The sequence below is a fragment of the Podarcis vaucheri genome (genome assembly GCF_965113315.1).
Source record: "Podarcis vaucheri genome assembly, chromosome: 17".
Taxonomy (NCBI): domain Eukaryota; kingdom Metazoa; phylum Chordata; class Lepidosauria; order Squamata; family Lacertidae; genus Podarcis; species Podarcis vaucheri.
In genome coordinates, this window is record NC_138755.1 from 40285971 (window position 1) to 40303071 (window position 17101).

The 17101-nt window shown below is 44.8% G+C and overlaps 1 protein-coding gene across 1 annotated transcript in view; it reads left to right on the forward strand.

The window, feature by feature from the left end:
• The window catches only part of TBX15 (T-box transcription factor 15), a 97864-nt gene that overhangs the window by 52204 nt on the left and 28559 nt on the right, over positions 1 to 17101 (forward strand). The window contains exons 3-6 of the mRNA XM_082206085.1: positions 8575 to 8676; positions 11865 to 12036; positions 13869 to 14036; positions 16208 to 16272. Coding sequence (XP_082062211.1) covers positions 8575 to 8676; positions 11865 to 12036; positions 13869 to 14036; positions 16208 to 16272 — 507 coding nt within the window. The remainder of the gene's footprint in view (positions 1 to 8574; positions 8677 to 11864; positions 12037 to 13868; positions 14037 to 16207; positions 16273 to 17101) is intronic.

The following is a 17101-nucleotide window of genomic DNA, read 5'->3' on the forward strand; positions in this document are numbered from 1 at the left end:
CAAAATAAAAAAATCCCTTCCAGTAGCACCTTAAAGACCAACTAAGTTAGTTCTTGGTATGAGCTTTCGTGTGCATGCACACTTCTTCAGATACACTGAAACAGAAGTTGCCAGATCCTTCTATATGGTGTGAAGGTGGGGAGGGGTATTACTCAGAAGGGTGGTGGGAATGGGAGATTGGCAGGTAGCTGAGATGAGCCTGTTGATGACTCTTAACGACTGCAATAGGTCATACAGGAAAAGGCAAGGGGTGAGAAGGTGAAAAATGGCTTAGTCATGTATAATGAGATATTCCTTAATTACTTTACAGGACTACCACATGTGGAAAAAGGATCCCCCATTTTCATCGCACTTCCAACATATACCTTTCTGTTTTTCAGACATTTTCGCCAATCTGGTGGGTGTTAAATACCATCTGTGGGTCATTTTCATCATATTTTCTTTTATCGCATAACATGCTGTGAAATTCATATTTCTTTCCCACAACTTTCCCCATAATTCATAATCAATATTGTGACCCACATCTTTTGCCCACTTAATCATGTTTGATTTCACAAATTCCTCTTTAGTTTCCCACTCCAACAGCCGTGTGAACATTTTTTATACTACTTTTATATTTGTATCTAATAGGTCTTTGAGACTTTCGTCCTGCAAAGCCGTTTCCCCTAACTATCTTAAACAATTCATTAATCTGATGTACCTGTAGCCAATCCGTAACCAGGTTTCTTAATTCCTCGAGATTTCTCAGTCTTGGTTCCTGTCCTATAAAATCTAAAATTTCACTGTATGTTAACCACTGCTTATCCATATTTTTTCTTCTCCTGGTCATAGCTTCCACTGTCAGTTTGGTTTTGCTGTCTAGTATCCCTTTAGCGAAAAAGAATCTGCCTCTCTTGTCTTTTAGCACTGTTGTGGCTTTGAAATTCAGGTCTCTACTGTGTATTATAGCTATTCTGTGAGCCGTTCCAGAGTCAGGTGCAAACCATTGTTGACTGAAGCTGGGTTTGCTCAGGAGTTTGCTTCCTTTAGGTGAATTGCGTATTTCTTGTAGGAAGGCAATGTGTGGTTTCATGGTGTTTATATATGAGGTGATGCATTTTCTTTTGATAGGGTTTCCCAACCCCCTCACGTTTAATGTAATTGCTTTTAAGCAAGCCATTCTGCTTGTCTACTTTATAGGATGATTCCCTACCAACCCGTCAGGGTTGTCCTGTGTCTCTCGCCTGTATTGTCTATCCAACCTATATTGTCTATCCAACCTATTTTGTTGTGTTGGCATAAAGTGTGATGGGTGGGGGAAGAGGGGGATTAGAATTAGATTTGGGTTAAAGACTGGGGGGGGGTAGATTACAGAAAGTAGGCTATATGTTGTTATATAAGTGTTTGCTTGGGGTTATTTGGATCATCTGGTTTCCAACCCATTGGTCCTGGGTCTCAGCTGGCATGCAGGGCCTTGTTTAAGAACAGGACATCCTGACTGTCATTTGCGATAGGGGAATGGTCAGTGAGATGGTGTTAAGTGCCTTTGTGACACTTGTGTTGGGTATAAGGTTTATAAGCAATGTTGTCAGTGTTGTTAACAACATTATTGGTTTGTTGGGGTAGGGATATGGGTATTGGCACACTCTGGCACCACCATTGTGGTGGTTGTGTGTCTGATTTTAGCCTGTTTGTTGATTGTTTTATTGAGGTTAGGGGTATTGTTTTAGTTGGTATGGGTTTCTTTCTTTGCTTTTAATTTTCTTTTACCTACTGATTTTGTTTGTTGCCTTTGTGTGGTGAAGGAGGAGATGGAGAGGTTGGTGGGGGAATTCACATCATTTTAATTCTTTTTGTACAGTATTAGAAATAACTATTGTGAACACACTGAGGGAAATTAGGTCACTGGTTTGTCTTCCATTAGTGTTCATTTGCCTTGTTGCTCTGATGTATTGATGTCATAGAATCATAGAGTTGGAAGAGACCACAAGGGCCATCGAGTCCAACCCCCTGCCAAGCAGGAAACACCATCAGAGCACTCCTGACATATGGTTGTCAAGCCTCTGCTTAAAGACCTCCAAAGAAGGAGACGCCACCACACTCCTTGGCAGCAAATTCCACTGTCGAACAGCTCTTACTGTCAGGAAGTTCTTCCTAATGTTTAAGTGGAATCTTCTTTCTTGTAGTTTGGATCCATTGCTCCGTGTCCGCTTCTCTGGAGCAGCAGAAAACAACCTTTCTCCCTCCTCTATGTGACATCCTTTTATATATTTGAACATGGCTATCATATCACCCCTTAACCTCCTCTTCTCCAGGCTAAACATGCCCAGCTCCCTTAACTGTTCCTCATAAGGCATCGTTTCCAGGCCTTTGACCATTTTGGTTGCCCTCCTCTGGACACGTTCCAGTTTGTCAGTGTCCTTCTTGAACTGTGGTGCCCAGAACTGGACACAGTAAATGTGAGGTTGTTCATATGACCCAAGATAGCCCAAGATAGAAGCATGTTGAGCAAATGTTGGTAAGAACACAAGAGGTTTTCTGCATTTGGGCCCCAATGTCCATTGAATCCAATATTAATGTTTCCAACTATAGTCACCAGGAGGCCTTGGGGATGCCTATAAGCAAGGTGTAAATGCAATACATGGTTTTGTCCTGAGTAGCTGTTATTTGGTGGTAGAATGCTTCTGAATTTGGAGGTTCCATCTAGCTAGCATGAGAATGCTGGCTAAGAGTCAAGGCCGCAGCTGAAACCTCACCTCAGCTATAAAGTCACCAGGTGGCCTCAAGTAAGTTGCCATTTTCCTCTTCAGCCCCTCTCCCAATTTACAGCACAGATATATAAATAGTGCAGTGAGGATTCCTGAGGTAATCTTTGTAAAGCACACTAAATGCTATATAAATAGGAAGTATTTTTCCCTCTTATTACATTTGAGCGGAAGGCATTGCGGCCACCACTGAAAATCATTTCTTGCTTCCGTTATATAACAACACTGAATTGGCAGGATTCCAGTGCGGCCGGAGGAGGAGTTATAATCTCTTTGATGACCCCAGAAGCGAATATTCTTTGTTCATAAAACAGAGCTACTGTCTCCATTTGGTAAAATACCAGGGTGGCACTAGGAAAACAATGTCATTATAAATAGAAATTGGTGTCAGGTGGCCATCAGTGGGATGGCACACACACTGAAGAAAATTTGATGCGTGAATTAGACTGGGCGCATCAGTCCTTCAGAGAAAAAGGAATGCTGCACAGCATGTGCCATTTGTTCTCCTAACCCAGGGGGAGGCAAACTCAGGCCCAGGGTCCGGATGCATATTCGATACGTAAGGGGTGGCAGTTGTCCTCGTCAATGGTTGGGGGCAAGTTGTATTTGCAGCACGTGGAGAACACCACGTTAGTTGTCCCTGGTATTATGACATTGTTGTTGTTTAGTCATTTAGCCATGTCCAACTCTTCGTGACCCCCTGGACCAGAGCACGCCAGGCCCTCCTGTTTCCCACTGCCTCCCGCAGTTTGATCAAACTCATGCTAGTGGCTTCAAGAACACCATCCAACCATCTCATTCTCTGTCGTCCCCTTCTCCTTGTGCCCTCCATCTTTCCCAACATCAGGGTCTTTTCCAGGGAGTCCTCTCTTCTCATGAGGTGGCCAAAGTATTGGAGCCTCAGCTTCACGATCTGTCCTTCCAGTGAGCACTCAGGGCTGATTTCCTTCAGAATGGAGAGGTTTGATCTTCTTGCAGTCCATGGGACTCTCAAGAGTCTATTATGACATTAGGGTGTGCCATTTTAGGGAGTGAAACTTAATTTTTGCAAATTTCTTCAGTAAGGGGGGGTCTTGAAAATATGTCGTTAGGTGTGTGGGGTTCAAATCTGCTATCATTTTTTGTATTTAACTTGGTAAGTCTAGATATGAGGAAGAAGCACACAAACTGATTTCGGAAAACCAAAGAATTTTAATTTTGCCTTCTGAAAAGGTCAGGCCAATTCTAAATAACATTAATAAATAAAAATAATATTAATCTATAATATAATTGCAAGTACTTGGCAACCATTTGAAATGATTTCTATGCAATTTTACACACATTTTGTCAGGAAATCTTGCCTCTCAGGAGAAACTGGCCACTCTCCAGGCACCTGGCTTGATCTCCTGTTGACCTCCCTGTCTGCATTCCCGAGCAGGATCCAGGCTAGGTCACGATCGGCGATCCTCCTCAAGCGTGAGAAGAACACACCACTCTTCCCTGCCCCCCCCCCAGGCAGGGGAAAGAGATAGACATAAATGTATTTACATGCCTTTATTTCTGTCTTTGCAGCATTACAGAGAGACACGTCTGCTCTCTTCAAACTCCAACAGCAGAGAGTCAAACTCCACCTCCTGTACTTCCTGTCCAGCTCATATTACACTCTGAGCTAATTTCCGGTGCTTTGCACTGTGAAAAGACTGTCCCTCTGTTTCCCATGAAACAGTCCCAACATTCCCATTGATGTTTTGCTTTCCAGCTAGCAGCTCGCGGCCGCATTGCTTTCATATCGTAACACATTTTCCCTATCAAACAAAACTAAGCTATATTAATTTAACCGAAATATTTTTGAATTCCCAAGTCTCTTACAACATTTTAGCACCCCTCATTTTTTGATTTTGAAATATTCAGCGTGCCCTACTGCAGCATTCCTAGCCACAGGTGTGACCTGAGCTCCCACCTGCAATAACAGATCCCAAATTGTCACTTCTTTGCTTCCCCGTTTCATTCTGGAGATTCTGCAAAAACTTGGAATGGGCGAGTGAGCGGAGGCAAGAGTTTATTGGCATGTTTGCTTGAGGAGTTTTCTATGCCAAGAGTCCCTTTGTGTCCCTTGACGCTGGACGCAGAGCAACAGTTTTCAGTGTTTTAGCAGATTCCTTCCTCTGTCATCTTTACAACCCTGCCTTTCCCCTTCCTTTTTAAATGATGTGCAGATTGATTTTTCAGAGAAATTAAACACTTTTTATTGGTGCTGGGTGGGCGGGGAAGGAAGGATTGCAGCCTCAATTTAATTTAATTTATGGGGAGGGAATGATGTGGTGATTGATGAACAGGGGTAATTATTGGGGGGTGGGGGTGGAACTGATGTTACAGACACAGATGTTCTCATATTATATTTATTATAAAATATATATTAATCAGAGGGTCACCAACCACTGGAGTAGCTGCATGTATGTTTGGGCGAAGAACTGAGGAGAAACACTCTCTCTCTCTCTCTCTCTCTCTCTGTGTGTGTGTGTGTGTGTGTATGGCATGATTCCGGGGGAGAGAAAGAGATGTGGGGTGACTTATTTGCACCAGGGAAATGAATGGACTGTGGGTTAATTTAGGATGAATTCATTTGGACAATGAATTAGGGGAAACGTGGGGGTGTGTTCTTCCCAATAGTCCTTTCCCCCCTGTGAAACACCCTCCCATCGGATGTCAAGGAGATAAAGAACCACACAACTATTAGAAGACTCCTGAAGGAAGCCCTGTATCGGGAAGCTTTTAATCTTCGATGTTTTGTTATGCTTTTTACGTTTCCAAGCACAATTCAAAGTGTTGGTGCTGACCTTTAAAGCCCTAAACGGCCTCGGTCCTGTATACCTGAAGGAGCGTCTCCACCTCCATCGTTCAGCCTGGACACTGAGATCCAGCGCTGAGGACCTTCTGGTGGTTCCCTCATTGTGAGAAGTGAGGTTACAGGGAACCAGGCAGAGGGCCTTCTTGGTAGCGGCGCCTGCCCTGTGGAATGCCCTCCCATCAGATGTCAAGGAAATAAACAAATATCTGATTTTTAGAAGACCCCTGAAGGCAGCCCTGTTTAGGGAAGTTTTTAATGTTTGATGTTTTATTGTGTTTTTAATATTTTCTTGGCAGCTGCCCAAAGTGGCTGGGGAAACCCAGCCAGATTGGTGGGGTATAAATAATAAATTATTATTATTGTAGAACAATAAAATGTCTCCAAATGCCTCTGTAGCTGTTATGTACTGAGTTGAATAGGATCCAAACTGCAGCAGTCTGATTGGTCCTAGAACAATAGGATTCAGAATGCAGCAGTCTGATTGGTCCTAGAACAATGCAGCAGTATGATTGGTTGGCAGGAACCACCCAATCATGCTCCAGATATAAGTGAATCCACAACCTGATGGACTTACAGTAGTATTCCAGAATTAGCCAATCATGTGCAGCCCATTGTGTAAATAATGTATATAAAGCAGATACTTTGAGGGGACTTTCATTCATTCCTCCTCACCACTATGAGCTGAATAAAGAGCATGAAATCACTTTGCGACTCTGAGTATATATCAGTAGCCGTGCCAGCCAAATACCTTTGACATTCTTAAAAGTGGTCGGCGCACAAAGCATCCCCTGTTTGTCCCCAGCGTTTGTTAGGAGAGTGTATGAGTTTTATCGCTGGTTATATGATGCCTGTCTGTGAATGATAGAGAAGGCAATATAAAACCATGTGAATTGTCATTTCAGGCTTGGGTGGTATGTTCCCCCATCTCTAAAATGGGTACAAGTTTTTTCTGAGAGGTTCACATGCAATTCCATCATCACACAAGCGTATCATGTGTGATATGACCTGAAGCCTGTGGTTCACTTTCTTGATGTTTGTTGTGCTCTGTATGAAGATAATTTCCTGCCTTTTGACTGAAGCATGACTAGTCTTGTCTGAGTTATATTGATACCATGTGGGGATAGATGGTTATTATTTAATATGTGGTGGATTTATAAACTCGTAGCTAAGAAAGGCTCTGTGCAGCAAACGGAATATGTTGGGCAGTGTTTCTACAAATTTATATCCACAGTGGAAGACCTTGTTCAGGCTCTGTGTCGCAGAACTTTTTTTAAAATGTGCAACTTGACATAAAACATTCCAGGAGGAAATTAGCCATTCCAAATTCAGGTTAGTTACATTTAGTTACCAAAGAGATAGGTAGCACATTGCCAAAATAGTGCAACACTTTGTCGTGTTGATAAAGAACATAGAAGCTTAGATAGTTACTTTATACCATTTCAGACAACTGGTTCATCTAGCTTTGTATAATTGTCACCGTCTGTTCCTCAAGATTTCTGCAGGAACTTGTGATTTTTTAAAAGAAATCCTCATGAAATTCTTCAGCATTTTAGTGCAAATTTCTCCTAATAAACAAACTTTTGTTGCCAGTTTTGACAGATGTACACTTTTTTTTGCAAGCATTTTCTTCTAATATGATATAATTTTGTACACTATTTTCACCAATATACAGTGGTGCCTCCAGTTGTGGATGGGATGTGTTCCGGAGGTCTGGTCGGATCCTGAGGCTTCCACAACCTGAGGACCGCTTCTGCGCATGTGCGCACGGTGGTAGACCGCTTCTGCGCATGCGCACGTGGCAAAACCCGGAAAATACTTCCAGGTTTGCTGCTTTCGCATCCCAAAGGTTATGTAACCAGAGGGTTACGTAAGCAGAGGCACTACTGTACTAATTTTTCTGCACACTTACCCCCTAGCAAATGCATGTCTGTGATGGGTGCCTTAGTTGAGATTACTGCCTTGCAAGGAATATGACTAGATGATCCTTTGGGTCCCTTTCAACTCTGCAATTCTATGATTAGTTGGGGAACTGCATCACAAAATTTGGATAAATGTGAATTATCAGATGTCAAGGAGATAAAGAACTACACAACTATTAGAAGACATCTAAAGGAAGCCCTGTATCGGGAAGCTTTTAATGTTTGATGTTTTGTTATGCTTTTTACGTTTCCAAGCACAATTCAAAGTGTTGGTGCTGACCTTGAAAGCCCTAAATGGCCTCAAAGGCCCAGTAGACCTGAAGGAGCGTCTCCAATCCCATCGTTCAGCCCAGGCACTTAGGTCCAGCTCCGAGGACCTTCTGGCGGTTCCCTCACTGCGAGAAGTGAGGTTACAGGGAACCAGGCAGAAGGCTTTCTTGGTAGTGGCACCCTCCCTATGGAACATGCTCCCTTCAGATGTCAAGGAAATAAACAACTATCTGACTTTTAGAAGACATCTGAAGGCAGCCCTGTTTAGGGAAGTTTTTAATGTTTGATGTTGGAAGGAACCACAAAGGTCGTCTAGTCAAAGCCCCTGCAATGCCGGAATCATTTGCCCAATGTGGGACTTGAACCCACAAAGCTGAGATTAAGAGTCTCATGGTATTTTGGAATTTGATAGATTCAGTTTTAAATGGATTCCCCCCCCCTCCACCCTGACATGTGCTCTATCAGTGAGCTAAGGACCTCCTTCTTAAGTGTGATGCTTAAATAGAGTGCTCTACTTACCTAACGCTGTCAAGAGTCTCAGTTCTGAGGATTTCCTGCCACTTTCTGTAGGCAGAACTCTCAGCAACTAAGTATGGGCACACAAAAAGACAATGAACATGGAGCAAGTGTGTGAATTAAGAGGCGGGGAATGAACTTCACAGCTTGCTGGTAGAAACTAATACTTTGTTACCAAGCCCAGCCATAATCTGTAGGCCCCTGCACAGTTCTGTCTCAACAGAGTAGCTCTCTTAGGCTCATCAGGATGACTACGTTGACCACTTTCCTCCTTCCTTTTCAACCTTCATATTTCTAGGAGAATGTTTCCTGCAATGAGAGTGAAGATTACTGGACTGGACCCCCATCAGCAGTATTACATCGCGATGGACATTGTGCCTGTGGATAACAAGAGGTACAGGTAAGAGCTGCTAAAGAATGGGAACTATGAACTAAGTGCTCCATTGAGAACCAGAGAGCCTGAGCGAGCAAGAGAGAAAGCTCAGCGCCAGACCCAAAAGGGTCAGAATTGCTTTTTAAAGGAGAAGACAGATGCTTGGATGTGAATTGGAGTGTGCCATAACACACCTGGTTAAAAAATAGTGTGCACACACACGCTCTCTCTCTCACACACATGTATATAAACTCACCACCATCACCAGTGCTTTTTTTCTTTAAAAATGTTTAGCGGTATGTGTACCCCTGCGTCCCCCCAGAAAAAGCAATAATAATAATAATAATATAGTATAATAATAATAGTATATCTGAAGGAGCGTCTCCACCCCCATCATTCTACCCAGACACTGAGGTCCAGCACCGAGGGCCTTCTGGCAGTTCCCTCACTGCGAGAAGCCAAGTTACAGGGAACCAGGCAGAGGGCCTTCTCGGTGGTGGCACCCTCCCTGTGGAACACCCTCCCACCAGATGTCAAAGAGAACAACAACTACCAGGCTTTTAGAAGACACCTGAAGGCAGCCCTGTTTCGGGAAGCTTTTAATGTTTGATGTATTATAGTATTTTAATATTCTTTTGGAAGCCGCCCAGAGTGGCTGGGGAAGCCCAGCCAGATGGGCGGGGTATTAATAATAATAATAATAATAATAATAATAATAATAATAATAGAATAGAATAGATAGATTTACAGCCATATAAATTTGGGCCCATGGGAGCATTAGGTCCAGTAATGTAGACCTGACACACACAATTCTAACTATAGGGAACTGGCAGACCTTAGATTGTCTTAACTTACTGTCAGGATGCTGTCAGCAGCTCCCGGCTGGTTGCCCAGGAAAGTATAAAGACAAGGAAAAGTTTCTTCCAGTCCTTTTTTATTTAAATCTTTACAGAGAGAGGCTGGAGAACCCAGCCTCTTGGATAATGGCGTTGTCCTGAGTGAATCTCCACACGCCCCGTCTCTCCCACCTCCTCATTCATCATCATCATCATCACCTCCTCTGCGGGTGCCACTATTTGCCCTCTGTCTTTGAGCTCTTGGCTCTCCTACTTTTAAGACTCACCAGATTCTGGGAGATGGAGGGTCTGGGATGCTTTCTAATGACAACATGTCACCCAGGTGTTCCTCTGGCTTTCCCATGATTTCCCAACTTTCCCCCTCATCTGCCTCTGAGCTGCAACCTTCTTCAAACCCCTGCTATAAATCTATACTCTCTTCCTCTTCCTCCTCTGACCAGTCCCTGACACTTCAGTGCTTTTTTTCTGGGAGGACACAGGGGTACGCATACCCCTAAACATTCTGTGAATCTAAGTTTGGCCTCATTGAGGGGCAGTATTTCAATATGAGTAGGAAAAGGAGAGTACCCTTAAACATTTTTTTAAAAAGAAAAAAGCACTGCTTACCTTGCTGCAAGTAACTCCTATTTCATTCTCCTCCCCTGTGGCTCTGAGCAAACAGAAACAATTGAACATGCCCCCCCACCCGCCAGTATTATACAAATATATGTGCCAGCTTCATTCCGCCAATAATACACAAATTCCCAGGATACACAGAGCAGTTCTCTATCTCTTTACTGCTCCAAGATGTAAACCCTGATATAACATACGCCGTCGCCAGATATTGTGCTACATATATTGGAGGAAGGTGTGTGCCACACAACTGAAGGTTCACCCCTACAAAGTTTATATTTCGTTTGATTTATGTACCTTACATGCTTTGATTTTATTCTGGACTATCATAATTGAGAGAATGGGAACGTGTACCCCCTACCTCTATAATTGCCCTGTTGCTTATTTAGCATGCTCTCAGGTGGTGCTGTGGGTTAAACCACAGAGCCTAGGACTTGCCGATCAGAAGGTCGGTGGTTCGAAACCCCGCGATGGGGTGAGCTCCCGTTGCTCGGTCCCTGCTCCTGCCAACCTAGCATTCAAAAGCACGTCAAAAGTGCAAGTAGATAAATAGGTACCACTCCAGTGGGAAGGTAAACGGTGTTTCAGTGCACTGCTCTGGTTCGCCAGAAGTGGCTTAGTCATGCTGGCCACATGACCCGGAAGCTGTACCCTGGCTTCCTTGGCCAATAAAGCGAGATGAGCGCAGCAACTCCAGAGTCGGCCACGACTGGACCTAATGTTCAGGGGTCCCTTTACCTTTACCTTTACTTATGTAGGTGCTTTTACCTTATGCTGGCAAAGATTTTGATTTGATTTGATTTCATACTCTGATCAGGAGTATGGGTTTGGAATAGGTGTAACTCTCTCCTGGTCCCATCCCAGCCAGGCCCCCTATTTGGGGAGTTACAGCAGAGTAAGTCATGCTGACTTAAGTTCCATTGGCTGAGTCGTCATTGAGCCAAGTTGTATATTTATACCAGTGTATCTCCGGCACAGCTGGGGTGAGGGTCTCACTCTGGTGTAAGCTTGGCTGAGCTCTGACTCAACTGGGAAAGCCCAAGACCTCCCAATTTCAAACTCTCTCATTCCAGCAGATTTTGGGTGCGGATTCTGATGTTAGTAACTTTCACTGAATAGAAAACTTTCAGCTTGCTATCCTCTTCATCAGTTACATATATTTTTACTCGCCCTTCACCATGAGATCTCAGGGCGGGTTAGAACAATTTAAATATACTATATTAAAAGCAGTTGAAGCAGATTACGATCAAGATAACAGGGTGGACACTAAAATGTTCATGGACAGTGTTGCAGCACACAGAAATGGAGTCTGAACTAAGGATTTTTAGAGATGAAATCATGGGACCTCCGCCGTGTAAACTGAGAAGCAAATGGCATTTGCAGGTGCAGAGTGTGTTAGAAGAGTCATCTGCAAGTAATGAAATATTCCTATTATATCTCTAAAGGCTTTCATCTGTGGATTAGTAGGGTTAACCAATTAGTCTGTCCCATGTGCAACGTTTTCTAGGGACAGTAATTGGAAAAGAGGATTAATAGAGATGCAAAAGGGAGGAACTGGTTCCAGGTATCATCTGGTTTCCATTAAAGATGAAGCACATGGCTTCCTTCCTGTGCACATAATCTGAGCCTGAACGCTGTTGGGTGAGTGCAGAAGGAAAGCTCTTAACGGGAGGGGGACTACAGGTGTTGTCTGTGTCTGCACTTTGAATAATAAAGCCTCCTTTCTCACATCCTCGTCTCTCGCAGGTATGTGTATCACAGCTCCAAGTGGATGGTAGCGGGCAACGCAGACTCCCCTGTGCCTCCAAGGGTTTATATTCACCCCGACTCGCTGGCATCTGGAGACACCTGGATGAGGCAGGTTGTCAGTTTTGATAAACTCAAACTGACCAACAATGAGCTAGACGACCAAGGCCATGTAAGTTATTAAGAAGCACATTCCCTTTTCACCATCCTTTTGCTTCAGACCTGCCCCTTTCAGCTCTGGGCACCACACACGACAGGGATGTATTCCTTAGCTCAAAGCCCTTCCTCCAAGCAGGGGCAGAGGAAGGGGGGGCGGTGGGGGCGGTCAGCCCTGGGTGTCACCACTGAGGGGGGTGACAAAATGCCAGGCGGCACTCACCGTGGGGCCTGCAGCGTGCCTGAGCCATGCGTCTCTCCTGGGAGTGACGCCGTGACTTGGGCGCCTGCAGGCTCCGTGCTGCCCCAACAGTCCCCCCCGCCTCCCCCTCAGCTGTAGGGCGGCTGAGTGGGAGGAGGCAGGCAGAATCCTCGGAAGCCCTGTGGAGCGTCCTGCCCCTCCCTGCGGGCAGTTGGCCCCACCCCTGGGCACAGGGTATATGCGCCGTCCCAGGTGCCCGATCAGTTTGCTCCACCACTGCCTTCAAGGTGCAGTTTCTGCTCTTCCTGCAGGGCCATAGGAAGGCAGGGGCAGTGTGTGTGTGTGTGTGTGTGTGTGTGTGTGTGTGTGTGGTGCCCCCATGCAGGCCTAGCTCAGTGCTCCTTTCCAGCCACCAAGGGTCATGTCAGCTGGTTGGACTCCCCCCTGCATGGGTGGGAAGGCACTCAGGGAAGCCCTGTTTTGCTCCAGTGGGGGTGGGGTCATTCTGGCAGAGAGGACTGGGCTGGGGTTCCCCTGCCCAGTGTGTGCATGCTGTCCCACCCTGGACACTGGCAGCCAACGGTAAGAAGGTTTAGGGACTACAGTCATACCTCGGGATGAATACGCTCCAGGTTAAGCGCTTTCAGGTTGCGCTCCACGGCAACCTGGAAGAAACGGAATGCGTTATTTCTGGGTTTTGCCGCTCGCACATGCACTCAAAATTACGTCAGCGCATGCGCGGAAGTGGCAAAACATGACCCGTGCAGGCGCAGATGTGCAGGCGCATGTTACGTTCATGTCAGGATGTGAACGGGGCTCCGGAACGGATCCTGTTTGCATCCAGAGGTACCACTGTAGCTCCACTGGGGACTGGGAGTGACTGCAGGGAACATAAAACACTGGTTCTAAAAGATCTACGCAGCCTCTCAGTATGTTTCTGAGCACAATTCCAAGTGTTGGTGCTGACCTTTAAAGCGTATCCACCCCCATCATTCAGCCTGGATGCTGAGGTCCACCTCTGAGGGCCTTCTGGAGGTTCTCTCACTGCAAGAAGGCAGAGGGCCTTCTCAGTATTGGTGCCCACCCTGTGGAACGCCCTCCCATCAGATGTCAAGGAAATAAACAACTATCTGACATTTAGAAGACATCTGAAGGTGGCCGTCCTGTATCAGGAAGTTTTTAATGTTTGATATTTTACTATGTTTTTATATGTGTTGGAAGCTGCGTAGAGTGGTTGGGGAAGCCAGCCAGATTGCTCAGGGTATTATTATCATTATTATACAGTACAGTGGTACCTCATGTTAAGTACTTAATTCGTTCCGGAGGTCCGTTCTTAATCTGAAACTGTTCTTAACCTGAAGCACCACTTTAGCTAATGGGGCCTCCTGCTGCCGCCGCACCACCGGAGCCTGATTTCTGTTCTTAACCTGAAGCACTATTTCTAGCTTAGTGGAGTGTGTAACCTGAAGCGTATGTAACCTGAAGCGTATGTAACCCAAGGTACCACTGTAGTATAATTCTATCCTTATCAGGCTACTAGTTTGGGAGTCATTTGTTCAGTACCCATCCCCAAATACCAGCTCTGAAATTTTTAGAATGGCGCATTTCAAATAATTCTCCCTTGCCTTTCCTCTGTTTCCCGAAAGATAATCCTGCACTCAATGCACAAGTATCAGCCCCGCGTCCATGTTATCCGCAAAGACTTCAGCAGTGACCTGTCTCCCACGAAGCCAGTCCCCACAGGTGATGGGGTGAAAACCTTCAACTTCCCAGAGACTGTCTTTACCACCGTCACTGCTTATCAAAACCAGCAGGTAATGAAAAAGATGATCTAGCAGCCCATCTGTTAACCGCCGAACAGGTTTTGATCTGCTCTTAAATGAAAGCTATGCTGTCTGTGCCAAACTAAAAGGTAAAGGTACCCCTGCCCGTACGGGCCAGTCATGTCCGACTCTAGGGTTGTGCGCCCATCTCACTTAAGAGGCCGGGGGCCAGCGCTGTCCGCAGACACTTCCGGGTCACATGGCCAGCGTCACGAAGCTGCTCTGGTGAGCCTGCACCAGCACGGCACACAGAAACACCATTTACCTTCCCACCGGAGCTGTACCTATTTATCTACTTGCACTTTTAAGGGTGCTTTCGAACTGCTAGGTGGGCAGGAGCTGGGACCAAAAGACGGGAGCTCACCCCGCCGCGGGGATTCGAACCGCCGACCATGCGATCGGCAAGCCCAAGGCGCTGAGGTTTTACCCACAGCGCCACCTGCGTCCCTTTGTGCCAAACTATGGCCCACTAAATTAATACATTTATAAACAAATCTATCAGCAAAAGTGTCACAACAAGCCAAGTACTGTTACATTGCAGGAGCAGAGTGGTGGTCTCAGCAATAAGTCAGCAGAGCAAGCGAAAATGACAGCATAAGTTAGCTTTGAAAGAAAAAGACAGGTGGTGTAACCCAACTTGTGGGGGAAAAAAACCCCCACACAAAAATTCCACAGAGGAACAGAATTTGTCATAAATCAGGAACAGAAGGAGATTTGCAACATGGGCAGTTGAGTTTACAGGCTGTTGATATGGAAATATTAAGTCTTTGGAAGAATTCCAGTAGGAACCGACCTAACATTAATGTCAAGATAGCCCAACACCGTTTCGACTACATATGTATATTTCAAATCTCAAAATCGTAAATACACGCTGAATTTTGCAGAAGACAAAGAAACCCTTTCTGCGGCTTTATGACTTTAAGGCTACTTACACAGCTATTAAAAAATTGTTCGCGTTAGGAACTCAGGAAAACACGGAGAAGTGTTCACGGGTTGAGAGCAGGCTTTCCTCATAATGGGTATCTGTTTTCTTTTCCCAAATCCTTCATGAAATCTCTCTCTTGTGAGGTCAGCCAGCTGCGATGTAAGATGCACAGTGTCATTACATAGTATGTATCTTAAAGCATATGAAAGCACAATCTGTTTTCTTTACTCGGTCCCCTGACAAGATCAAAACTCTTTGCCCTGTACTACAGATCCTACAAAGTAATGTATGCTGCTTCCAATTTTAATGCCATCAGGCATTGTTCAGCAAATTCCTGAACAGGACAGGCTAAAGTAGGAATTGCCATCTGTGAACTTTGCCATTCTCCCAGAAACAGCTGACATGCAAAGGACGGAGTGCACTTTGCTGCTTTCTTGAGCTCACTGTAGTTGGAAAAACAAATACCAAGATACGAGAGAGATGGAAATCTAGAAACACCAATTGCAGCTTTGAAGATAGAATGCTTTTCTGAGATTTGCTATTTTTATAGCAACATAACCTCCTAAAAGCCAACACAGCATATCAAGGAGAAATGATAAAAGGAGCGGAGGGAAGGATAAATATGGTTAGGTGTGAGCAAATGCAGTCTTCATTTTAGCTATAGATCAGTGTTTCCCAAACTTGCGTTTCCAGCTGTTTTTGGACTACAGTTCCCATCATCACTGACCACTGGTCCTGCTAGCTAGGGATGATGGGAGTTGTAGTCCAAAAAACAGCTGGAGACCCAAGTTTGGGAAACAGTGCTGTAGATGAAGGTGGCAGGGATGCCTAAAGGTCTCATAGAATAAGCGACATGGGATTTTAGGAAGAGCAAGGGGTATTGATCAGGGATAGCTGATTTACAAGTTGAAGAAACAAATACACAGACACACACACACCACACACAATATACTATACAAGGTGTGTGTGTGTAATTTAATTCTGAATAAAATGCAATTGAATGCAACCCAGAATTTACAGTGACATAGAACTGTTAATTTACCATTTATGGAAGCAATCATTCATTGCGCATGCCCCTAACTCAACTGCAAACTGTTTAACTGGGGGGGGGGGCAGTGTGAAATGGCATGAAGCACCAATGAAAAGAAGAGTAATTGTGGAATGATCAAAGCTATGCAAAGTGTTAAGGAATGAAATATTCTCCATAGAATCTAAGTTAATTTACATTCTGTTACAGATTACACGATTAAAAATTGACCGGAATCCATTTGCAAAAGGGTTCAGGGATTCTGGAAGAAACAGGTAAGATGAATCCCTTTAATCACCCCTGATTTCCTTTATTGTATCATCCTTCTGTGGCCACGGTGCTGGAGCAGCTCCCCAGGCACAATGTGGCACTTTATGTAGTTAAAAGACCCTGGAATCAGCATCTGGGACAGCAGATGGATTCACTTGCATCTTCAAACATGGCTGTGGTCAGTTTTATTTGTACCAGTCACATTCGCTCCTCCCCAAGACGTGACTGATATCAAATCTAATGACACTTACCATCTGCTTTGCTCTGCTCTTTTACAATCAAGCAATATATGAATGTTATGAAATAAATAAATCTGCTGGGCGATTCCCCTCTCAGATCCTTGTTCATAGCCAATGCTATGTGCACGAATCGCTGGACCAGGTTATACGCTTTGGGGAGGGCAATGTACAGAACAGATATAGGCTGCCGTGCTGCTTTAATTGCCCTAGTTTCAGTGGGTGATTTTGATCAGGTTGACCAAGCTTGACAGTTCTAATTCTTCACAACGCTTTTGGAAACAGATGCTGATTTCCTAGCCCAGTGATTGCTTTCCTCTTCACCATGCTATGCCATCCAGCCCACTAGTGGGAGCAGAATGACTGCAGCCTCGCTGCTTAGAATCTTGTAGGCTCCTAAATGTGTGTGGTCTTTCTGCTATTCAAGACCAGAGGATGCCCTTCCCTAACTTCAGACGTTTTGGACTACAACTCCCATAGGCCCTGCCGACTGGGACTGATGTGAACTGCAGACCCAAACATCTGGAGGTTTTCCTCTCTTATTTGGGCAAGTCTGGGTGGTTTGGTAGTTCTTTTGGATTTCTGATCCAGTGAACAT